At 43.9% G+C, this 26098-nt stretch overlaps 1 protein-coding gene across 1 annotated transcript in view; it reads right to left on the reverse strand.

The window, feature by feature from the left end:
• The window catches only part of LOC135080900 (baculoviral IAP repeat-containing protein 6), a 74787-nt gene that overhangs the window by 28809 nt on the left and 19880 nt on the right, over nucleotides 1-26098 (reverse strand). Inside the window, exons 17-36 of the mRNA XM_063975630.1 lie at nucleotides 25660-25872; nucleotides 23459-23630; nucleotides 22754-22963; nucleotides 21786-21914; nucleotides 21401-21539; nucleotides 20663-20731; nucleotides 18848-19001; nucleotides 18114-18369; nucleotides 8722-8885; nucleotides 7837-7912; nucleotides 7625-7753; nucleotides 6686-6938; nucleotides 4967-5163; nucleotides 4323-4464; nucleotides 4066-4149; nucleotides 3846-3971; nucleotides 3075-3214; nucleotides 2417-2576; nucleotides 1530-1757; nucleotides 447-690 (exon numbers count right to left, since the gene is read on the reverse strand). Coding sequence (XP_063831700.1) covers nucleotides 447-690; nucleotides 1530-1757; nucleotides 2417-2576; nucleotides 3075-3214; nucleotides 3846-3971; nucleotides 4066-4149; nucleotides 4323-4464; nucleotides 4967-5163; nucleotides 6686-6938; nucleotides 7625-7753; nucleotides 7837-7912; nucleotides 8722-8885; nucleotides 18114-18369; nucleotides 18848-19001; nucleotides 20663-20731; nucleotides 21401-21539; nucleotides 21786-21914; nucleotides 22754-22963; nucleotides 23459-23630; nucleotides 25660-25872 — 3285 coding nt within the window. The remainder of the gene's footprint in view (nucleotides 1-446; nucleotides 691-1529; nucleotides 1758-2416; nucleotides 2577-3074; nucleotides 3215-3845; nucleotides 3972-4065; nucleotides 4150-4322; nucleotides 4465-4966; nucleotides 5164-6685; nucleotides 6939-7624; nucleotides 7754-7836; nucleotides 7913-8721; nucleotides 8886-18113; nucleotides 18370-18847; nucleotides 19002-20662; nucleotides 20732-21400; nucleotides 21540-21785; nucleotides 21915-22753; nucleotides 22964-23458; nucleotides 23631-25659; nucleotides 25873-26098) is intronic.

Genomic DNA, 26098 nt, shown 5'->3' on the forward strand with positions numbered 1-26098 from the left:
CAGTGACCGTATTAGCATTGTCAGCTTTCACGCCTCCGTAGATCAGTAGTATAAAACCTGTCTCGAGTCGAGTCGCGCGGGCGGTAGCGGCGCAGCACGGCGGGCACACGCGGCCGCTGCTAACGTCACGCGGTACTCACGGCGCGGGCGGCGGCGCGGGCGGCGCGTGCGGGCTGAAGGCGGGCGCCACGAGCAGCCGCAGCTGCAGCAGGCCCATGTTGGACGAGTCGCGCGGGCGGTAGAGCCGCAGCACGGCGGGCACACGGCCGCTGGTGACGTCACGCGGTACTCACGGCGAGGGCGGCGGCGCGGGCGGCGCGTGCGGGCTGAAGGCGGGCGCCACGAGCAGCCGCAGCTGCAGCAGGCCCATGTTGGACGAGTCGCGCGGGCGGTAGAGCCGCAGCACGGCGGGCACACGGCCGCTGGTGACGTCACGCGGTACTCACGGCGAGGGCGGCGGCGCGGGCGGCGCGTGCGGGCTGAAGGCGGGCGCCACGAGCAGCCGCAGCTGCAGCAGGCCCATGTTGGACGAGTCGCGCGGGCGGTAGAGCCGCAGCTGGACGGTGGAGCACACCACGGGCCGCGCCAGCGCCAGGCGGATGAACGTCATGCCGGCCGTGCACTGCGGCGGGCCCAGCGGCGCCACCGTGTCGCCGCAGCCGGCCTCGATGCCCACGGCGCCTGGGCACGCTGCGCACAAAAAGAAATTTTAGCTTCTGCTACTTTAGTCTATGAACTAACGGAGAGATTGACGTTCGCACCTGCCGCGGTTGCGGGCCCGTAGCTCCTATAGAATACAGATAAAAACTGAATTACATATTTCTTCTTCTTAGTCGGGCACTCTTGTCAAAGGGGTCGTGTCATGTCCGAGGGTAGCATTTATGACGGTTAGAGCCGTCACGAGTACACTGGACCATGGTGGACTCAGTGGTCACTGTGATGGCGTCTATCCAGCGGGTTGGCGATCGACCGCGTGCTCTCTTGTCTTCAACCTGGCCCTGAACTACCAGACATATTTTACGACGCAGTTTACATCCGCAGCGAGCACAACTTATAGAATCGCGCAGGTTGCGGTCAGTCGCAGCCTCGGCGGGTTGCATCCACGGTTGATAGTCGTCCTCCAAGTTTGCGGACAGAACTCAAATGTTGTGAGTTTGGAAATAAAATAAAGTATTGCTGTGACTCACTGGCTAGACTAGTAAGATGCGGTTGCAACTGCAGCTCGTGCAGCGCCGCAGCGTAGGGCAGCGTGAGCGTGAGCGCGAGCGACGTGTCATCAGCGCTGAAGAAGTGACTGACACAATAATAATGATGTTGGTATGACTCACTGGCTACACTAGTAAGATGCGGCTGCAACTGCAGCTCATGCAGCGCCGCAGCGTAGGGCAGCGTGAGCGACTTACTGGCTAGACTCGTGCAAGGCCGCGGTGTAGGGCAGCGTGAGCGTGAGCGTGAGCGCCATAGACGTATCATCGCTAAAGAAGTGGCTGTAGTAAGTACAGTACAGTAGTAATGTTGCTGTGACTCACTGGCTAGACTAGTAAGATGCGGCTGCAACTGTAGCTCGTGTAAGGCCGCAGCGTAGGGCAGCGTGAGCGTGAGAGCCAGCGACGTGTCGTCAGCGCTGAAGAAGTGGTAGGACCAGGCGGCCGCGCGAACTCGCCGCGCCGCGCACGTGCCGCGCCCGCTGCTCGTGCCGCTTCCCTCTAGGAGCACGTCCGCCGCCTGCGCGGTCGGGTTGCCGCACGACACCGAACCTGCGACAATCACATTACGTTATAGTTCGTTCGTTTCAGCCAAATGACGTCCACTGCTGGACAAAAGCCTCCCCCAAGGTTTTATAGTATAAAGAAAAAAAAGGACAGGTGAAAGATAACAAGAGTGGATAATCCAACGGTCAAGGAAGCTAGATTCTAGAGTGGAAATATCATACAGCGGCCAATCTTACAAAGTTGTAGAAAAATATTGAATGATCACCTTTCTTGCTGAAGAAGAAACAAGTAATAATGAAATGTTTTATTTCTCGTCTAATAGAGACTAAAAAATTATAGAAGCTTTTTTGTATTGTTTGCAACGAGATAATGAGTATTCAAGGAATTTATCAACTTGTATAGGTCACACAGGAAAGACAAAGGCGTCAGGCGCCGCGCAGGACCATTCATCGTAGAAATGTTTGGGGCGACCTTCGTGACGTCTTTGGCCCCTCGCCCACGGCGATTTTTTGTAGCGATGCAGTAGCGACGTTAGCATCGATACAGTCGTAATGTGATCGCTAGCTATGTGCCTTCGCCCACATAAACGCGCTTTTGTCGCGATGCAAACGCAATACTGTCGAGTTTCTGTCGCGATGCAAACGCGATTCAGTAACCCTCCCTTTAGGTTGAAGTAGAAGAAAAGGTCATTCTTGTTGACTTACACAGCGGCGCGATGTTGACGAGCCCGTTAGTGGTCTCGATGACGGGCGGCTGGTTCTTCTTGCTGCTGGTAGCGGGCGTGGAAAGGTTGATGAGCTGCGGCGGCAGCTTCAGGTAGTTCATCAGCGAGGACACTAGCCCCTGGCTGTTGCTCGGTCCTGACTGCAAAAGAAATGGATTGGAAATTGAAAATTACTTCAGAGTTCAAATAAAGTCTTATTTCCGTTAAATATCACGTGGCTGTGTTTCGTTTACCGTCGGAGAAGCCTGGGTATACGTGCTAACGTTTGTCCAAACCAAAGTCGCCAGTATACAAGATGTATCTGAAAAAGTATTGCAGCTTCAATCCACTTCAGAATGGCACCTTTCGTACCGCTGGTCGGGAATAGCATCCTTAAAATGCATACCTAATTGACCTTGGATGAAGTGAGTAATGTAATAATCATGCCAGTCGTGGTGGTGGCATTTGATTGAGATGACTTTGTCCAGCAGTGGGCGTCATTTGGCTGACATAAACGAACGAAGTAACCCGGTAACGGGACGATGCCCACCTCTCATCTTTTCCACCGCTGCAACTCCTGTGTAGCCAGGACCTACAGCTTGACAACTAATAAAAACCTAGCCAGTGAAGGTCAAGTTTGAAGTAACCCGGTAGCTTACCAGATGGCAGGCGGTGAGCTTCTCGACAGCCAGCTCGAGCCCGCCGGCCTCGATGAAAGCCGCCTGCGCTTCGGGCTTGTCCAACAGCCGGATGATGAGCTGCTGCATGGCTTGAGATAGGTGGACGACCTCTTCTTTCCCTGAACAAAAGATAGGACAGTTTAGCACCATGGCGCATAACTAACGGGACTATTCCCAAGTTGCAACTCCTGTGTAGCCAGGATCTACAGCTTGACCGTCAATAAAAACCCAACCAGTGAAGGCCAAGTTTATCCCGCGGAAAGTGGCGAATAACTAGTGGGTTCACATCTACAAGAATACATAAAGACTTACCCCCTTCCTAATAAAACTTATACTCTAACGTTTAGTATGGAAATCTACTATATAAAAATAAGTCGGGTTTTCCTCCCTGACGCTATAACTCCAGAACGCACGAACCGATTTCCACGGTTTTGCATTCGTTGGAAAGGTCTCGGGCTCCGTGAGGTTTATAGCAAAGAAAATTCGGGAAAAGGGGGTAAAACAGGATCCACGCGTACGAAGTGGCGGGCGGCCGCTAGTGTCATTATAAAACATTCATTGTAAGGGGGGTAAAGAACTAAGCTCAATCGGCATCTAATTCTCAATTTAGTAACTGTGTGGTTCTGGGAAAAAAAATGTATTTCGAAATCTCAAGTTTATATCAAATGAAAGAGTTTCAAAAGCCTAGTTGCAAAAATAAACTAACCCTTTTTACGGAGGTAATGAAGACGCAAAGCAATGGTTACTTACTGAGAAAGTCCATAATGCTAGAAACCATCAGCACAGGGTTGGCAGCCACGCTAGGGATGGTGGCTACGAGCCAGAACACCTCCTCCTTCAGAGACGCGTAGTCGCCAGCCGTCTCTGAGTTCATTCCTGAATATAAAAGGCAATAAATAAGAAACATGTTTCAAACACTTGATATAATAAGTTTAACTTCAGATAATAAGTTAAAGTATGAAATATTTACCAGAGTTCAAAAATAGGTTGCTCATGCCGTCGCACATGGACAGCGTTCTGTAGAATCTCTCCATAATAAGCGGGTGTTGTAGTACTGTGGACAAAGAAGATGGATTTTAGGTACTGATTAATTTTCTTTCCTTGATAAAAATCGACCTTAAATATTAATAAATAGGGTTGATTATCGTTGGGGGCAGCATCTTATGAGTGCTGCGCCCGCGCATTTCAACAATGAACCTTGTGCAGATAATATTAGGGTGTATCTACCTGTGTCAGCGTGGCAAGGCGTTCTCGCAGCTTGCTGCTTGCGTTCGTCTTCCACATTAGTAGACGCTTGCTGCGAGTGCTGCGCTTTGCTCTCGTCCGTTTGTGATTGTTCGCCAGTGGACATGTTCGGACTTGATCCAGACTGGAATTGGAAAATAAAGTTATTAAACGAACACCTGTGTGGTTTTACAGTTAGACACGGCATTGGCGCAACGGCATAGCGACGCCGAGTACCAACCCTGAGTACAACGGGGTAATGAGCTCCAAAAAGTTGTAATGAAAAGCGTTGGATGCTCAACAATGTGGAACTCACCAGCGCAAGCTGGGGGTAGGGCACCGCCAGCAGCTTGCGTCATGAATTCACCTTTTGATTCGGTTGACGGGCGACTGTTTTTCTTCTATTACCAACCGCCTGTCATGCGATAATCGCTTTCCAAGTTTGCAGACGACAATCGCAACGACGTAGACCGCATAGAAGTCTGCTTTCTTGAGTCTGACAAAATGTTGCAGGGACTCACTGGCTAGACTAGTGTGGTGCGGCTGCTGCAACTGCAGCTCATGCAGCATGCATTTTGTATTGATATCAAGGTAGACCTTGATATTGGGGTAAACAGAGCATCTGTTAAAAGCCTAACAATACTCACCGGCGCGGGCGGCGGGTAGGGCACGGCCAGCAGCTTGCGGCAGTAGTGCAGCAGCTGGGCCAGCACGGCGCGTCGCAGCGGGGCGCGCCGGCCGCCGCCGCCCAGCACGTCGGCCAGCAGCCCCGACAGCCGCGCCTCCGACCCGGCCTCGCCGCGCGAGCTGTTGCTCTCGCGCACCCAGCCGGCTGACATGTGAGCTGGGGAATAAAGTGCTGTTAGTGAAGAAACGAATTTTAAGCGGCACGTAAGGGAAAAGCCACACGTTACGGTGCGGCGCCGGGACGCACCGTCTGGCATATCATTGAGTTTTATAAGCAGGACTGGTTTGGCGCTTTCCTTTTCAGCAGGTGAATATGCGAGCCCCGTAAGGAGCCGCTCAGCCCATGCCAAGCTAGTAGATACAGCACTGAATGAAACCTGCCGGTTGATTACTGGTTGCCTAAAACCGACACCGGTACAAATGCTGTATCCGCTGGCTGGAATAGCGCCCCCAGAGATCCGCAGAACCGTCGCGGCCTCCTCCGAGAAATCGGCCATGCTGAGTGACACACGGCACCCACTTTTCAATTACGACCCTGTGCCTCAAAGGCTAAAAAGCCGAAGCAATTTCGTAAAAAGTGTGTCCCCTCTCCTTCATGACGATCGGTCAAAAGAGAGATGCAGGTTATGGCGCGAGAGAGCTGATCTCCCCTGCCCTTTTGTCCCTATGTCTGAGAGTCCTCCACCTGGACATGAGCTCCCCTGGCTTACCTGGAAGTCTTTAAATAGACTTCGGACGCAGGTTGGCCGTAGTAAGGACAATCTGGCCAGGGATTCTTGGATGGCTTGAGCACGGAGTGCAGGTGCGGTTTTGTTCCCCAGTCGATGAAGCACCTGATGTCATGCCCTGAGTGTCCAAGCAACTGCACTCAGGAGGATTTGATGAGTGCTACTGACAACGCCACTCTTGTGGCGGAGTTTTGGGCTGACACTGTGTAGGTTTGTTGTCGACACGAAAAGAAGAAGAAGATAAGCAGGACGCCGCAGCGGCGACGACCGCACCGCACCGTGTGGCTTCTCCCTTACATGGCACTGCGCTGCACGTCACTTATGTAGATACTATACATCGTTCCTCGATGCTACAAGAATGTTATGACGCTTTGTGCTGCGCCAAAAAGCTCAGCACAGCGCCAATCGATTGACGTGCGTTGTATCATTAAGAGATGTCAAAACATAATTATCTCACAAATTTTGTATATGCAGGCTGGTGAAATCACTGTTACAATCCGATCGAGCTAAACGCATACTACGCTGAAATGCGAGTCTCCCTCGCCGCGTTCGCTCCGTCCGCACCGGAGCGTCAATGTGACGTCACGGCTGCCAGGTGCACAGTCATAACGACCGAGTGGAAGTAGGTAATGTTATGTTATTTCAGAAATGTTGTCTTGGAATAATTGGTGAACGGGATCTAATATACAATAGACATGTTGACACCACCAATCAATTGACGTACTTTTTAAAACTGTCAAAACGAAACTCTCCCATAGATTTTGTATGGCACTGCAAGCAAGTGACGTCACTATTTTGTCAACTCAAATAAACTACTTTTTTCAATTACGTAATTTACAGGTAATTTAGGAATGAAGTGTCTCTTTAGAAAAGTTGTGATTTCTAATTATTGGAGAATGGTGTCAAATTGTCTATTTAGTCTCCCAGCCAGTCAAACCGTCAGCCACTCACCGACGGTGTCGAGCAGCGCGACCGCATGCTGCGTGTGGCGGCCGCTGAGCAGCTGCAGGATGGACAGCGCCAGGCGCAGCAGCGTGGCCTGCAGGTCGTAGGCCTGGCCGGGCTCGCCGCCGCGCCGCCACACGCTCGCCACCATCCGCAGCGACGCCAGCGCGCCCGCCGCGCCGCGCGCGCACACCACGCGCGACAGCAACGCGTGGAGGGCGGACGCGGCGCCTGCGCCCGCGCCGATTGTGGCTCCGCCCTATGCAAAACGACAGTGTCAATTGCATAATTCGTGTTCTTCGTGTCACACCAATAACTTTCCTGGACTCAAACGATAGTGTCAATCTCACAACTCATGATCCATCGTGGCACACGAATAACTTCGCTGGACTCAAGACCAGCAAAGATTGAGGTATGGCAACAATATAATGAAAGAACATTATTATCAGTGTATGCGTGCGCGCGGCATACGTATTGGCGCGCTCACATACAAACCGCGCTCGGGCGTTTCTATGAAGATGACCTACTCATTTGTATTTACTCTGATATTACGGGACTATTCCCACCTCTCTTTCCCACCGCTGCAACTCCTGTGTAGCCAGGATCTACAGCTTGACCGCCAATAAAACCCAACCAATGAAGGTCAAGTTTAAGTTGAAGGGAAAGTTAAACTAACATTGGACCTACAATGAAATTAATCAGTAGAACATAGGAGGAGTTCGAAGTTAAGGTTCGACTTCCCTCCGTTGCAAAGCGGATGACGAGGAGAGCATACAAATTATAATAAAAACCATTTTTTGGTTATTGTGCTCAACCTCAATATATGGGTTTCAAAACCGTAACTAATTACGTACTAACGTCATTTTTTTTTAAATCTGACGCTCATTTTCTCATCAAAAAGTCACTACATAATGTATTTATGCAATGTATAAGTATCAAACTTACGAGATAAGGTTCCGAGGATATCACAGCACCATCTGTAGCAACATTCATGGTGATGAACTTCACCACAGCTGGTACGAAGTGCTCGCATTCGAGTATCACTCGACCCATCGTTTGAGTGCTGCCTTCCATCTGCGAATAATGACAAATGTTAGTTACAGAAAGAGGATTTTGAAAGTTACGAAAGCTGAAAAATTATTGTTAGTTTTACAAACCTGCAAAGGCAAATTAGTGATCCAGGCGAGGGTTTGCATGGATAACACCCAACACCTCAGCGATACGTTTTCCAATCTGAAAACAAATACCACAATTTGAGTCTTTCCGGGAGGATCCTAGTTTAGTTGTATTTCAATCTGTATAGTCCGGTGTTCTATGGGTTGTAGATTTTTTTTATTTGGGGTAGGGCTTGAGCGTAGGGCTCAAACTTGCGCGGGCGCAGCGCAGTGCGGCGCAGACGCGTGCGACGGGTTTCCACATGCGGGCATGTATTATTAGGCGTGTACCTGTGCAAGTTTTAGGCCCGATTTCTACCAAAGCGGAGCGGAGCGGAGAAGTGTCGGATCGTCAATTTTTTCTATAGAATTTGACAGCGACGTTGAGTGGAGCTGTACGGAGCGAAGACGAGAAGTGGAAATAATGAAATCTGATTGATTAATTCAACACACTTCCCTGCTCTGCTACGCTCCACATTGGTGGAAACCTTGAGCTTGAGCCTTAAGCTATAGTCTGGTCCGGGAGCACGTAGAATATTGTCCAATGACCCCAACCTACCCTAATTATATTGCTGTCGCGACTGTGCGACGGGCGCCCGCAGTGAGTGTGCGAGCGCGACAGCAACATAATTACGCGTGAGCGATAAGGATGGGTAGCTTGGGGTCATTGGACAAGATTCTACGTGCTCCCGGACCAGACTATACAAGTGTGTACTCACGTGCACAGCGACTGCAGCAGCGCGTTGACGGTGTCTGGGGCGAAGCGCACGCGCGGCATGTCGGCGGGCACGGCCAGCGTGGCCAGCGACCACGCGCCGCCCCACGCCGACCCGTTGAGAGTCAGCGTGCAAACCTTGAGCTTGAGCCTTGAGCTACAAGTGTACTCACGTGCACAGCGACTGCAGCAGCGCGTTGACGGTGTCTGGGGCGAAGCGCACGCGCGGCATGTCGGCGGGCACGGCCAGCGTGGCCAGCGACCACGCGCCGCCCCACGCCGACCCGTTGAGGGTTAACCAGAGCGCGATCACGTTCTCCATGAACGTGCAGTCCATCTGGAGATAAGGACGAATTAGTGACGTAATGAAAAGTGACGCGTTATCAGTGTTCAGTGTTAAAGTAACGCCGACCCGTGCAGCGTCAGCCAGAGGGCGATCACGTTCTCCATGAACGTGCAGTCCATCTGGAGACAGGAGCGAATTAGTGACGTCATCAGAAGAAGCGAGTGTTATCAAGTCTGCGATAGCAATGTCAAAAGCATTTACATAAAAAGACTGAATTGACATTTTATAGAATTGACATGGCGGGGTAGAAGTTTTCTGAGAAACTGTTGTGTTATAGATTGCGCAGCAGCGTCTTTCCGTTCTATATGTTACGGTCAAAGTGATAAATGTGAAAATTATGAATAATCGCCGGTTATTATGAATAATTACCGCATGATTTGGTTAATGTGATTAATATGAGGTCATTTATGTGTGTATAAAACCAAATAGGCGGCTTAGGGGTGGCCCAAGGGCCACCCCCGCCGCACCTTAACCTATTTTTCACTTTAACCCTTTCAGACCTGAATTATTTTTTTTCACCCGATCAATTTAGTAAAATTTATGCAACTAAAGTATAGTAAGGTATGTAAGAATAAAATAATGAAAAAAATCCTAGTGTTATACTTTTCGAGAAAATGCATTTTCTTTTTATGTCTACAAATGTGGCCATCCGTCTCACGTGAAAAAAACTTATAGGATTAACAGTGTTATTGAAATAATAGAACTTACTTTTACGGAACTCTTTTTAATTAGTTTTTATAAAAAAAAAACTTTTTTTTATCTAAATAACAAAATTAAATGTCTTCTTTCATCATCATCATCATCATATCATTATCTCAGCCATAGGACGTCCACTGCTGAATACAGGATAGGAATGAAGTCCTATAGGACTCCCCCAATGGTTTCCATGTTGCTCGGTTGGTAGAGGCCTGCGTCCAGCGCTTTCCTGCTTCCTTTATGATATCGTCGGTCCACCTTGTGGGTGGACGTACCACGCTGCGTTGTTCCGGTACACAGCCTCCACTCCAGAACATTGCTGCCCCTTCGGCCGTCAGTTCTGCGTACTATGTGCCCTGCCCATTGCACATTCAGCGTGCTAATCGGTCGGGCTAGTCAGCGACTTTAGTTCGTTTACGGATCTCCTCATTTCTGATTCGATCTCGTAAAGAAACACCGAGCATAGCCCTATCCATAGCACGCTGTGCCTCTTTGAGCTTCTGTATAAGGCCTATAGTGAGAGGCCACGTTTCCGAACCATAAGTCGTTAATGGTAACACACATTGGTTGTACCTACACTTTAGTCTTCAGGCACTGAGGTATTTTGGACGAAAAGATGTTGCGTAATTGCCCGAACGCTGCCCAACCGAGTTGGATTCGACGATTGACCTCTTTCTAGAAATTGGGCCTACCTAGCTGAATCGTTTGTCCGAGGTAGACATACTGTCAATAATTTCGAGGAATAGATCAATGGCTTCTCCAAATTTCTCTTAGTCATCTGAAGATAGCAGAAAATCAGAAAGATTTCCGTCATCAAGTGTTCTCAAGGCCTCTGGTGAGAACATTTTGACAGTATATAATCTGGATATAAAAAAAATGATTTAAATAATTATTTAATACATAACATAAATATATTATATTATTTCTGACATAAATGTATTTTTGAACAATAAAAAAGTTGAAAAAAAAAAGAATTTACAATAAAACCGTTATCACTTGGAACAATTTCAAAATGCTCAGTTGCCTCCTGATGGGATCATTTGAGTACAAATCTAAAACTCGAGATTAGTAATACAAAGACAACACAAAATACACAAATTGTATGTTCCATGTGTCCCTTGTAATAATAAATACACGCTAGTATTTATTACAGAAGATATCTGTTACTATTTCATATTTTTTCGAAATAAAATAAAGAGCTCACCTGCACAGTTCAAATCACGCTCGGGCACTGGTTGAAACTTGTCAATTAGTGCTATTATACCATGAGAGATGGCGTAAAAAGTACTGAATTAGGTAGTTTATTATGTGAACAAATGAAGACAACCGTTTTAAGAGCCATTTTACATTTTCGTGCAAATTTCTAAGATTTTGGAAGCATGAATTACTATCTTAAGCAACACCCAGAGATTATTTAATTACTGCGAAAGATAGTTCAATCCTTGTTGTTGACCAATAATGTAACGGATTTACTAAAACTCTTTTGATTAATTCTCAGTACCCCATCTCCCACAACCATTTTACGGAAAAATTGCCGCAGACTCAATTTCAAAGTCCTGTATCTATTATTTATGCTCGTATAATATGCTTAAAAATATATAGAAATCATCGGACATATATTCTTGTAGTCCAATAATCAAACGGATTCTTGAATTTCATTACCATTATTGAGTAAAATCTAAAAATATTTTGGCAAATTTTTAAGATTTACGTCACATTTTGATCGTGATTTTTGGTTTTAATACACAGCAATAACAGCAATAAAAGTATCCCAAAATAAAGAATATTCATTGGAGAATTTATTTCCACAGTTATTGTTTAAATATTAGTAACTACTTTGTCAAAATATTGATGTGAATATCGGTATAAATTACAATGCGGAAGCCGACATTGATTAGTACGGCGCGAGCGCCCGTCAAGGCAGGACCTGTGTCATTTTTCCCGCCATGACGTTTACGTGTGTTCGTGTCATGAAGCGGAGATTTATACGGCGACCAAATACTTTTGATACTATGCCGGGAGGTCCGTTTTGAGTCTGCCGTTTGGTGGTTCGAAACGGACTAATATGCCGAGAGGTCCCGGGTTCGATTCCCGGCCGAGCAGAAATTGAAATGATGAAATTTAATTTCTTTGACGGGACTGGGAGTAACTATGTATTTATGTATGAATTTAATTTAATAAATAAATTATAAAAAAGGTTGTAAGTACATAGTATATCCATTAAGCTAGCACCCTTAACACAAGCATATTAGTTGCTTATTTTGGGACTAGATGGCATTGTGAAATTGTCCAAAGATTTGTTTATTTATTTATCCGCTTTGAGTTTTGTTTCGTGAAGAAGAAAAAGAACCGTTTTGTTTCGAGAGGGAAGTTTTGTTGTTAAATCAATAGTAATAAAAGAGGAAAGATTTGATTATTTGTTTGTTTGAAGGCAATAGGCTCCGAAAAGAAATTCTTTCACTAAATGTTTCCTATGTTGGCTATAAAATATTTTCAAAAACTTTACTCCAAAATCTTCGATAATTGGTCGTTTAATAAATAAATTAGATAACATATTAATATTATTTTATTGTTTCCAGTACGATTTCAGTACTAGTTTTTAGAAATTCTATGATTTAACTAAAGTGTTATTTTATGCATAATTTATTAACTTCTAAAATATATTCCCTATTGATAGATGACGTGCTTCGTATTTGGTTAAAAAGGTGTAGAATGTTATTTTGAAGATAACTTGCTTCCATAGAGATATAGAAAGATGCTAAGTAATGCGCTGAGTTCGAAACTCAGTGCCAAAGAAATCAAAATATGTGCTCATTATCCACTGCGGTATCAGTATTCAACGTTCGAATAATCTTTAGTAGTATGCAAGCAATGTAAACTGTTTACATTATAACGTCGCTGCTGTCATCATTGCTATCACAAGCAATATGTTCTGTTTTTGGGCATATTGTTGCGACACCGGCTCCGCCCCCTTATCACATTTCCCTTTAGTTTCTGTGATCTGTGCTTGCTTCGAAGTTGATATCAATTAAATATTCCTTAGTGCTTTTGATTTAAATTATTTTTTTTATTTTGACACGTGTTTGAAAAATCAAGAAATAGTCAATAATACAACAAATGAAAACGAAACATTGCATTGCAAGTTGCAATGTTTCAATATTGATGAGGAGATTCCATTGGAAAGTCTGTATTCATTCCTAGGATTCCCCTAACACCATCAAATTCAAGAGAATTCTAGAGAGTGCAGTTTCCCATCTCATGCTTAGGGCCACGGTTTAAAATAGCGTGGTTGCATAGAGCCTGCAACGGGCAACCGCGTGCGCTGCTCATACTAATTTTCGATACAAAAACAAGTGTTGGCTCACGAGTTTTAGCGGAGTTCCATGTGGTAGCGGGAGTAGACTTAAGGGAAATCTATGCTTCTCCGACGGCCAGTTGTAAGTTGTATGCTCCAGAGTGTGCACACAATAGCCTGGTGATTTTAGCACCCGAAGGAAATGTTTCAATTTTGTTGTAGAAAGATATCATAATTTTTACCCGACTACGGCAAAGCAAAAGGAGGGTTATGATTTTGACAGGCTATGTATGTATGTATGTATGTTCATCTGTTCCCTCGTAACTTCTAAACTACTTATCAGAATTCGACAAATGACATATCATTAGAAGCGTCTTAATTGTCCACTGGTTATAGGCTATATGGGGTTTCACAAAATCTAATGTGGCGCCCTCTAGCGGACGAAACATACAGAGTAAAAAAATAAAGTTAAGATAAAGATGCCGTGTTTGGTATCATTTGAAAGCGCTTTACTTGTACATTTTGAATATCAATTTAACTTTTCTTAATATTATGCGCCACAAATACACTTTAACACCAAAATAGTACAAATAATAAATAAAAAGTAAAAAAACTAAAACCCAACTACGACAAAAAACGACGCTGAAAAAGTATAAAACAAGATTTTCAGAATACTGAACTGAACAAAGTTGCTAATGTAGTTGCATAGTAATTTTCATGTTTGGAAAGGCGTAGTCACACGTTACATATACCTACCTACCGTAGCACTTTGATAACGTGTGACTGCGGTTTTCCAAACATTAAAATTACTATGCAACTACATTAGCAACTTTGTTCAGTTCAGTATTCTGAAAATCTTGTTTTATACTTTTTCAGCGTCGTTTTTTGTCGTAGTTGGGTTTTAGTTTTTTTACTTTTGTAAGTATTCAGATATTTAAACATACCTAATAATTTGTAGGTTTTATATTAAAAAATATTATCATATAACAAAATTAATAATTTCTTAGAATAATTTAGTTTTATTAGAACCAGTTTCCACTTCTTCGCGGAAAAAGTCGCGGGCAAAAAGCTAGTATGGAATATGTAGTATTGCCCGCGGCTTTCGTTCGTTCGTTCGTTCGTTTCAGCCGAAAGACGTCCACTGCTGGACAAAGGCCTCCCCCAAGGATTTCCACAAAGACCGGCAAACTAAATTTAGTTTGCTACAGATCGTCATAAATATATTGTTATTCTGGTCGACGCCAGGGATGGATGAGCATCGCTGTCGCTGGCGACAGGGTCTTCTGGTTAAGGGTTCATGACGTAGTTCTCAGGCAAAATGAAATCCACTCATAGAAATTAATAAACTTAGTGTATTCACGAGAATAATTACACACAGCACTAGAGTCGTATCGGAACTGAGTGAACCAACGGTCTTGCGATAGGAACGTCCGACCCGAGTGATAGTTGAACACAAACTGCCTAGTAGGGGAACCTGGGGAGGGTCGATCCCTAGGGGACACTTGGTAACTTTATTTAAAAGTTTTACCAAACGTGATACGTTTTTTTAAGCTGGTAACACTGATTCCTTCATTCCTAACTTCACTCTCTAGCATAGCACTCTTTAACAAATGTCAGTGGTTTGCAAATGGCGGACGGTGAAATATTCGCGCGGTGTGATATTTAATTTTCGGTAAGTTTTAGTCGGATTTATTTATTAAAATATGAAGTAATTGCTATTAGTGACTATGTTTATTTTGTTAGTAGTTTATTTGAGTATACATTAGCTTTGATTCACTTGAAATACATGTACATTCATTTTGAGTACGGCATGGTTTATAAACTCACTATGTTTGGGGAGACTTTGTCCTTTTCTTTGGGGGTGACATGATCCCGGGATCATGTGTCCCCGAGAGGGATCATGTCTACCTTGGCGTCGAAAAATCTGAGTGTAAATCCTCTGACCTGTCATAATTACATGTATTTTTTTAGGTAATAATGCCGCGAAAATATACGACCAAAGAGGGGATCAAAAAAGAGAAAACCGATAGACAAGAAAAAATTGAAAAATGCTGTAGCTGCAGTATTAGGTGGAAAAACATTGAAGGGGACTTCAAAGCAATATGGTGTCCCTATAATTGAATCTATAACCGTGATAATGATAAATGACAATAATATTCTATTATTTGAAGGTTGCTTTGTGATTGTCAAAATGTCTATTATAAAGATAAGCTTAATATTTAGAAGAAACTTTTTGTTTTCAATTTCTAATACCGAATGTTAACTATTTGGACAGTAAAAGAATTATCACTAAAAATTTGTTGTTATTGGAAAAATAATACAGTTCCCTATTTAATCATTAAAAGACATGAATCACCATGAATTTGATTTCCTCACAAATTCATTTCCTAAGGATTAAGTTAATGAATTAAACAGGAATCAACCCTCTGAATTTGACATTCGTGCTAAAAATCTGTTTACCATATGTCCCCAATCATGGGTGATTTGATCCCTGCGGATCAAGTTATCTAACTGGTGGGAATTAAACTTGTAGCAATGCTAGGTATGGTACATAGCTATTTGTTGTGTGTTTTTCTATTTCTATATGCTTTGTAGAGTGCAAATAGAGTTACTTAGTCAATGATAATCAGTCGTGGGGAGACACGGTAAAAATCTGTTTACCACGTCTCCCACGCAATTGGGAGACTTGATCTCCCCAGGATCAAGGCTCCCAAACAAGGGTGAAGAAGTCTCCCTAATATCGGGGACACATGGTAAAAGTTTACAATCAGGAGTTTCAATACATAATGAGTTAAATTGTGACACAATCTGCTTCTTATTCAAACTATCAATAGATAGATAATTTCCAAATCGTTTAGCTTAAAAAGTTTTCCTATACTACAAAAAATAAACAAAATAGAGTGCATAATCAAAGTGGGTGATCAACCCTCCCCAGGTTCCCCTACTGCTGTACTGTACTGTAAAGCTTCATCAAAATTTGTTCAGTAGTTTTTACGTGAAAGAGTAACAAACATCGAAACATCCATACAAACTTTCGTATTTATAATATTAGTAAGACTTGTAAGAAGAAAGATAGTAAGATGAATTTATTTTAGTTATTTGTTAAATAATAATAATATTTGTCGGAGAACGGTCAGAAGGGGCAGGACATTATGTTTCACCAGGAAGTTAAATAAAACGATGTATAGTTTTTACACTATAGATTGTTGTATTTCGGTAAGAATACAATAATAACAATAATAATATTCGAGCAGTCTCACACAGGACCGAGACAACAATACCGAGCGGCGGGTAAGGCCAGAATGCCACGACTACGGTCGTGCTCGTTCTTTTATACAGCCATCCCCACCCAAACCTAGCTAGGTAGCGCCCGACCTGTCTCGGTACGGTCAATACAACTCCTTTTACTTATTGCAAACTATTTTATAACATAACTAGACATTTACAATAAATCAAATTATAATTTATTACATTTAAAATTAATGTTGTTATTATTATTTGGTTTTATTAAAATGATTACTAAGTAATTACATGACAATCAATATTCTACGACATATTTATTTATTTCTTAGCTCTGTCTGATAATGGATCTGGAGGAGTTGCAATGGCCACCTCCATTGCAACTCCATAACAAAACAATAGAACCCTATGGAGTTTGGGCTTGTGTAATTCGCCTTGACGAATACTTCGTCTAGGTAAATGATAATATCCAGGGTCCGATGATGGAGCTGCAAGGGGGCAGATTTTTTTTCACTATGTGACTGTCTTTATTTTGTACTTAATATAATATATTTTACATATTATACCTATTCGTGTTTCATTATTAATCGAAATAAGTATAAAAATCTTTAAAAGACTAAATAAACTCTATTAAAATTTTAAATTAATTTATCATGTTTTAATACCTTATTCTACCTTAAAATTAATAACTTATATTAAGTCTTAATACGGTCACGGCTCAAGATTTTTTTGTCCATTTCGGCGTTCTTTTTACTCTTTTGTCGTTGCGTTGACAGTTTGTAGCTAAATTCGCGCGGAATATTTTTGTGAAATGGCTCTTAAGTTTCAAATGTACAGTGTTAAGTTCATAATTTTGATTTATATTTTATGTCTACAATTGTGGACGCCAGGTCTGAAAGGGTTAAATCAAAACATTATGTTATAGGCATCATGGAAAAGTAATATTATGCAAGAAACATTCCAAACTCATTATGCCAAATTATATTAATATATGATATCAAAACGTTCAAAAGTTTGGCTGTACACGAGCATGTACACAAGATGTTGTTCTCTTTTATGAAATTTGTTAATACTAAGGTTGAATTATTAAATAATCACTGTTAAATGTGATTAATTTATCACTTTTACCGCGACTGTCGGTAATTATTCATAATAACCGGTTATTATTAATAATTTTCAATTTATCACATTAACCGTAACATATACATAGCCAGAACGCACCCATAGGAAACTGCTCGTGTATATTTTGTAGTGCCTATTTGTAAATCTGTGACTACAGACTATACACGAATTTTGCGTACTGATCGTGTATAGTTTGGAAGAGCTTAGTAAAAAAAGACATTTCCAAACTATACTCGATTAGTTTCACACCCTTGCGTTTTGGCTATGTATAGAACGGAAAGACGCGGCGCAGCAAGAAGAGTTGCGGCGATCAACACTTTTCCTTGTGTACTGTATCTGTATACGCTTGTCGTCGTCTTGTACGCTTTTTCTCAACACTGGCTCATTCGTTCATGCGCAAATTGTCAAGTTGTCAAGCGATCGCAATGTGCCAGATGCTCACTTTGTCAAATTCGCAAAATGTCAAATGCGCAAATTGTGAAATTCGCAAAATGTCAAATTTTAAAAATGTCTTTATATTACGGTTTCATATTTAAAAAAACCTTAACATTTTAATGATTAAAAGTTCTGCCAATTAATTACTTGATTTGTATTATTAAAACCTAAACAACTAGACATTTCTAAAACTTGACATTTTGCGAATTTGACAATTTGCGCATTTGACATTTTGCGAATTTGACAAAGTGAGAATCTGGCACATTGCGACCGCTTGACAATTTGCGAATTTGATAATTTGCGCATGAACGGGCTCATTTATTGTCCCGAAGCAATGGTGGAGTTAGTACTGGGACGTGTAAGTGCTTTTTAAAAGTCTACTTGCAAGAAAATTATGAGTTTTATGACTGAGCAACCAGCGATAAACTCACCTGATAGTGGAACTCCAGCGCCAGATGCCTGAACACGTCATACAGCGTGTGCGTGAGCGGCGGATGCGGTCGCGAGCTTGGCGACGTAGGCTGCGGCGGCGCGGGCGGCGGCGGCGGCGGCGGCGTCGGCGCGCGTAAAGCGGCGGCGAGCGCCCCGCCGGTGTTTAGTAGGGCGCGCCTCGCTAGTGCCTCGGCGGCGATGCCCGCGCCTCCCGCGCCGCTTTCAAGGCGAGCGTCGCCGCATTCTGATACCACGCTGAAAGTTGACACGTACGTTTAGTCTTTCTATGACTTCTCGGTCGCAAGTTCATGGTGTCGAAATATGTTTAGGACTCCACATTCAGAATTAGACTGTTACTTATAAGATAACGTATGTAGTAAGTTTTAAATGATTATCATAATCGTATCGCCCGGTTGGTAGCGGCCTGCACCTAGCGCCTTCCTGCTACCTTTATGAGGTCATCGGTCTACATAAATCTTTAAATCCTTGGACAGTCATGTTCATAGAACTACAACATGTAAATTCCAATACGGTGAAGGGGTTGGGGTGGCCGACTCGAGATTCTAGGAACGCGGGTTGGAATCCCACCGTCACTCGACTATTGTGGTGAGCCCACTCGTAACACAAGCTTATTTAGCTTAACACGAGGGGCTAACGGGACTATTAGTAGTTTGTGCAATACAAATTGCTAATAATCTTTAAAAAATTCTAATACACAGTACAAAGCACCTACCTGGTGATATTGTCAATGGCCAGTTTGCTCCTGGTCTCCTTCTTGACGGCGACGGCGTCCAGGAAGTACTGCTCGAGTTTCTCCTCGGTCTCCGAGTCGTCCGACTCCGTCACTTGAGCAAGATGCTCCTCTATCTCGATGTCTTTGATCGATTCTGAATGGACAAAATAGGAGTCAGTTAGTTTTTGGATAATGGTCTGAGAAAAGGGAACGCATTTAAGTGGCGCTGTATACTATTAAATTATTTTAATTGGAAAGACGGTTTCAAACTTGTCATTGAATCCAGTGAATTAGTATTCAATCTCGTTTGACTTTGGGGTCGTGGCATGTTGGACACGCGGGCAAGTTTACAGAATAGTCTCAGTCAGTATAGTGTATGACAGTGCTTGGTAAACAACATGGGGGTAGAATTATGTATATTATTCGATTCGATTGCTCATTCGACGCTGCAGCTAGCCTGTGGCCACTGGTTAATCGAATTTCATTCTCGAGATTTATTGGAATATTTTATGCCGCGCTACGTAACACCGCTCAAGTATGGCCCAACCATAAGTAGTATGAGGTGAATGATGGTTATTGTTAATTGCTCGCTCTGTAGCAATGGCCGAGATGACAAAACCTTACAAAATGGCAGACGATTACCCGCGGTTGAGTTAGTCACATCACAGGAAAATTATGTCGTTTTAGTGTGATCATATCATCAATGTAGATGACTAATCGATTAATTAAATCGATAAATATCTAAATATCAATAAACGAAGCAAAAGCTAAAGTAGAACTTTATGTTTATCATCATCTAGCATCTATCGTGTGCTGCTAGGTTTATGTTCAAAGATGCGTATTAAAATTCCTCTAATACATAGGCGATTGTGCTGTTTCACTACTTCATTGCTGATCTAACCTAACACAAACACACAAAGCGACGTCTTGTAACTGAGAACACAATATAATAACCCTCCTTCTGGTGTAGTCGGGTAAAAAGTACATTGTCTGTCGAGAGCAACAACTTCTGCAAATGGCGTGCAAATAATATGAAGCGTTGGGTCCATATTGCATTATCAAGCTGTTATTTTCCAATATTATCGATTTATGTGCCATAAATGAAGTCTGCTTGTCGTCTGCTTCTGCTGTATAAAGTGGCATTATACTCTCATATTGTAAAACACTAATATTGTGGCCAGTACATATGTGAGTATTAAATGTTATGTTACATTAAAAAAAGCAAATAAAAATAACTTACTAATTATTGTGATAATTGTGTTAACTAAAGGATGAGCTTATTTTGGATGGATGTAAAGACACATTGTGTAACTAAATGCGGTCATAAGTGCATATTTTTTTAGAGCTGAAGCAAATTGTCAACTGCAATCCTAAGACGCTCATTGATTAAGAGCACTTATAAGTGTTTTCCTGGACTATCACTGGCTTTGGCATATGAGTGCACATCGTACTGTGCGTTAAGCTAACAGCCTAGTCGGCATATTTGCAGACGCCCTAAGAAACTTGGAAGAAGCACATAAACTGCGTCATCTTTCGGCAGACAATCTCCCGAGAAAATCCTCGTGATGATATTTGTCAATGGAACCAGACCAGTCATAATGGCAAAAACTATCAATAAACTCTAATCAAAACTAAATAAGGGCGATATTTTCGGGAGATTGACCGACAGTCACATTTACCCACCCCAGTTAGAAGTGCAATAATGTAATGTATGATAAGGTGGTGCAAGCTACACTTCTCCGTATGAACCGCGATGTTTAGAAGCAAGCGACAAACAGACCACCGCGGCAGCCGCACTGATTGTTACTGCTGTACCTTGTGTGACAATTTTGGGCTTGCTAAAGTTGCTACTCTTCACCAGACCAAAACTATCGGCTAACGCATCTGCAAAAACAATAATTTTGTACGTGAGATCTCTAATTATGTCAGAGAACTGTTCTTTTGTTTCTGTAATGCCATTTTACTATCTCTCATCAAGTCTGCTTGATGCAGAATGGCAAAAACTAATCAGTCAATTATTAAAATTAGAAATGAATTCATAATCCTAGGTTTTAAAATCTGCTCTTTGTGAACAAATTACGATTTTTTCAAGAGCTTAACACTCATTACAGGACTAGCATTTAACTATTAACGTTATCTTGTATTGATCACATAATATTGTAGCACACATCACATGTCAGAGACTAAAGAGTCCAAGCCAATGAGCTGCTTCAAATTGATCAACTTCACGTTTCCCGCCACCATAGGAGTATTTCTATATTGAAGCACCATTTACATACATTGGTCTTTACAAAACTAAGCACAACGGTGTCGCATAATCGATTGAACAATTAATCGATTTTTCTGTATCTATCGACAGTATCGAAATTGATTACCTGTGATTTCACAATAAAAACAATTTGAATTTGAATTATATCAATTAAATTCGTTATCGATGTTAGTTTATAACATATCAATCAAACAATCAATTATATCGATTATTAATCGAATAATTCTTTACTTTTAGCTCTATTTAACTATCGATTATGCATCAACATTATGTTCGAATAATACCTGCGACAGTGGCGCCCTTGGGGCGTGGCTTGGGCGCGGGCGGGGCGTGGTAGCGCGACGAGCCGGCAGCAGGCCACGCCTCTTCCGTCGACGCGGACGGGCTCGTGTTGGGTGAGCCGCTTTCGAATTCTACTAAGTCCTGGAGACAAAACATTTTATTTAGGCAACTGTTTTAAAAAATTGTTCCAGACAAATTACATTCCTTGTTCCATGTGCACATTTTTGGTACTTTGCACAACTTTGTTTTTTAACACATAGCTAGGGTGTCAGTTTTGTAGTACTTCTTAACATTCAGCTTATTGTAAGAAGTATACATTACATATTGTCATGGGAAATCTTAAAATCATTCTACAATGCTACAACACTCTCGAATCTATTGCCATACCTGTAAGAGCGTGGTGAGCGCGTGGCGCGGCCAGGGCGGCAGCGTGACGGCCAGCCGCGCTAGTCCTAGCACGCCGGACGGCTCTAGTAGGCCTGCGCCGCCGCATACGCAGCATAGACGGCCCACCACCTGCAAAGTAACCATCACTTAACGATCACGCGAATCACAAAAAAACGCTCAAAATCATAGCCTAAACATCAAACAGTAAGAAACTTCGTATTTGAAACGCAATTGTTTTCAGTTTCTACCAGGCCTGTTCATCTCCGCGAGTTTACATCGAAAACAAAACACGCACGATGGCCCACCTACAGGATACTATTCGACAAGGCCTCACATACGAGCGAACATTGACTCACGCACGCGTATTCTTGTGTATGATGGAAGAAAATACAGAAAATGGTGTACTAAATACTGTGCAGTATTTAACTGCCTAAATAATAATAAAAACTCAGAATGTACTTTTTTAAGTTGCCTCAAGACACTGAGAGGTAAATAAGTAGTTAATATTATTCATGATAATTCATGCTAAATCATGTATTTCCTCCGCCATTTTCCGCAGTTTGGCTCCTCACGTCACATCATTTTACCGAAGTCAGCCCTATAGCTTCGGCGCAGTGCCGATCACTGACGCTTGTCAACAAAATGGTGCTTGACTCTTGAGACAGGCTAAATTACACCATATTGTTAATGACATTGAGCATACATTTTTTTAAATACCTTCGCGAAGTAAAACTTCTGTACGTAGTACTTATTATTATTCTGTGTTTCTACGCTCAAACAAAATAATATCAATACACAATTATAGCCCTACGATGTCAGCATAGAACTGCAGATTCCAGTTTGCCATAATGTAGGGCAACCTTAAGCCCCCAGCTACATGAAGGGATGACCTCAAAAGACATCATGTTCGTTGATGCTTCTCGTGTGAAATATACTTTCAGAACTTATAAATACTCAAAACCACCAACCTTAGCGCACAACAGCAGCGCATCCCCGTCCGAGGCGCTATCAGCCGCCAGCATATGTGCCACCAGCGCGGCGCCGAGTCGCGAGCCGAGCTCGGGCGGCATAGGGCTCACGGACCGGGCCTCCACCGGCGGCCCGGAGGCCTCGGCCTTCGCCCCCGCGTCGCGCTTGCCCACCATCGCCATGCGCGCCTTCAGACCGAAACGGGCACGCTGATACAGACGGCAAAAGTTTGTGGTGTTTAGCTACGTTTGGGGAATTTGATTTTGTTGAGTTCATTTATTAGATATGGCGAAGCGTGATGAAGCGCAAGTGTAGACTTTTAACGATTTTGAATTTAAATTCTTGTAGTTTTTACAAGTATTGTAAGATAGTAATAATTCGAGATAATTATTAGCATCATCGTTAATTTTTATCATTTTCTATACACACAAACACAAGCCCAATGTCCAGTCGACAGCACATCAAATATTTGATAAACATTTAACTAAAACCACACCTATTACAACTACAACAAATTCCAGTGGTATTGTTGTGCCGTCGTCCACACATCGATTAAGTTAAGTTAGAAATAACTTCTAAATGATTCTGGTAAAACAAAGCAAACAACATCGCGCTTCAAAACATCATTAAGGCTCGTAAGCACACACGACTAACCAACCCCAACCCGTCACCAACGCAACAAAGTGTGAGAACGTATACAATACTTGTAGTTTCACCTGCTGCTCCTCCAGGGCCACCTGGATGCCGCGTCTCGCTGCTTCTAACTCCTGCATCTGGTGGAGGAGTTTTTTGTGCAGCTTGCGGCGGTGCAGGCGGCATTCTGGGCGGGCGCCTTCCCCGCCGCCGCCCACGCGGCCCCCGCTTACCCAGTCCCAGCTGTGAAATGCAGGCGGGTTTAGATTTTTGGTTGTGTTGTTGAGTGAAAGTCATGGTGGACTTTTTTTTCTTAAAAAAAAAATCTAGAATACAAACCAGTAGCACCCTCCTGTAAATGTCATAATTATAAGGTTGTCCAACGTGGAAGAAATCGGAAATAGTAACGACCTTCTACAATGTCATAGCTGGGATGGTTCATTGCTGGACATCTACCTACAATTAGTTACATAAATGCTAAAGAAAAGAACGCAAGTTAGATAGATTGTCTTTGGTCACTCAGACTGCTTTTACCATGGAAGAAAAAGACTAATAAATAATATCAACCACCAAGCATTTGCATCACTTACTTCATCATATTATTATGTTCTCCCGAAGTGAATGGTAGGGCAAACTGTATTTGGGACGCGTATAAAAGCCCTGAAAAGGGCCTAAGTGCTAAACAAAAAAAAATACTTACCGGTTGTGCTTTGTTTGGTTGGCCGGCAGCCGCAGCGTCCAATACAGCCGCAAGTGCCATCAGTATAGCGGCAGTCAGCGCCGGTTGTGCTCTCGGAGCTCAGACCAGAGTAAAAGTGACCTAGACAATAGACAATCTCTAAACCTAGACAATCTACGACTAGTGCGTCACTCACCGGTTGTGTTTTGTTTGGCTGGCCGGCGCGGCAGCCGCGGCGTCCAATACAGCCGCAAGTGCCGTCAGTATAGCGGCGGTCAGCGTCGGTTGTGCTCTCGGAGCCCTGACTAGTGTGAGAGTAACCCAGAAAATCTCTAAACCTAGACAATCTACGACTAGTGCGTCACTCACCGGTTGTGTTTTGTTTGGCTGGCCGGCGCGGCAGCCGCGGCGTCCAGTACAGCCGCTAAAGCCGTCAGTATAGCGGCGGTCAGCGCCGACTGTGCCCTCGGAGCTCTGACCAGAGTAAAAGTGACCTAGACAATAGACAATCTCTAAACCTAGACAATCTACGACTAGTGCGTCACTCAGCGGTTGTGTTTTGTTTGGCTGGCCGGCGCGGCGGCCGCGGCGTCCAGTACAGCCGCTAAAGCCGTTAGTATAGCGGCGGTCAGCGCCGGTTGTGCTCTCGGAGCCCTGACTGGAGTAAGAGTGACCTAGACAATCTACGACTAGTGCGTCACTCACCGGTTGTGTTTTGTTTGGCTGGCCGGCGCGGCGGCCGCGGCGTCCAGTACAGCCGCAAGTGCCGTCAGTATAGCGGCGGTCAGCGCCGGTTGTGCTCTCGGAGCTCTGACCAGGGTAAAAGTGACCTAGACAATCTACGACTAAAGCCTGGTAAGTGAGCATGTAGAATTTTGTCCGTGAACCCCAAGCTACCCATCCTTATCGCTCGCACGTAATTATATTGCTGTCGCGACTGTGCGACGGGCGCCCGCAGTGAGTGTGCGAGCACGACATCAACATAATTACGCGCGAGCGATAAGGATGGGTAGCTTGGGGTCATTGGACAAAATTCTACGTGCTCACGGACCAGGTTTTAGTGCGTCACTCACCGGTTGTGTTTTGTTTGGCTGGCCGGCGCAGCGGCCGCGGCGTCTAATACAGCCGCAAGTGCCGTCAGTATAGCGGCGGTCAGCGCCGGTTGTGCCCTCGGAGCTCTGACCAGAGTAAAAGTGACCTAGACAATAGACAATCTCTAAACCTAGACAATCTACGACTAGTGCGTCACTCACCGGTTGTGTTTTGTTTGGCTGGCCGGCGCGGCAGCCGCGGCGTCCAATACAGCCGCAAGTGCCGTCAGTATAGCGGCGGTCAGCGTCGGTTGTGCTCTCGGAGCTCTGACCAGATGCAGAGTAAAAGTGACCTAGACAATCTCTAAACCTACACAATCTACGACTAGTGCGTCACTCACCGGTTGTGTTTTGTTTGGCTGGCCGGCGCAGCGGCCGCGGCGTCCAATACAGCCGCTAAAGCCGTCAGTATAGCGGCGGTCAGCGCCGGTTGTGCTCTCGGATTCTTGACCAGAGTAAATGACCTAGACAATAGACAATCTACGACTAGTGCGTCACTCACCGGTTGTGTTTTGTTTGGCTGGCCGGCGCAGCGGCCGCGGCGTCTAATACAGCCGCAAGTGCCGTCAGTATAGCGGCTGTCAGCGCCGGTTGTGCCCTCGGAGCCCTGACTAGTGTGAGAGCGCGCTCGGCCAGCGCGGCCGCGACGCCTTGCTCGGGGTCGGTTTGAGCGAAGAGACTCTTGCGGCACATGTACATCACTAGCACGAGACATCTGCGAAAAAGATAGCGTGATATACTATGTTACATTGAGTTTTAAGTATTGTTGTTTAATACGGGCGCTAAAAAGATACTAAGTTCAGATTTGCCAACGGCTAAAAATACTGCTGCTAAGATGGTTCATAATTTTCTAGATTTTTTCCATTACACTTCAAAACGCAATCAACTTCAAAGTAGTTTTGAAAAGGCGTGGGAAATCTAGGACAAATCCTCCTTATTTT

The sequence above is a fragment of the Ostrinia nubilalis genome, chromosome 18, assembly GCF_963855985.1.
Source record: "Ostrinia nubilalis chromosome 18, ilOstNubi1.1, whole genome shotgun sequence".
NCBI lineage: Eukaryota > Metazoa > Arthropoda > Insecta > Lepidoptera > Crambidae > Ostrinia > Ostrinia nubilalis.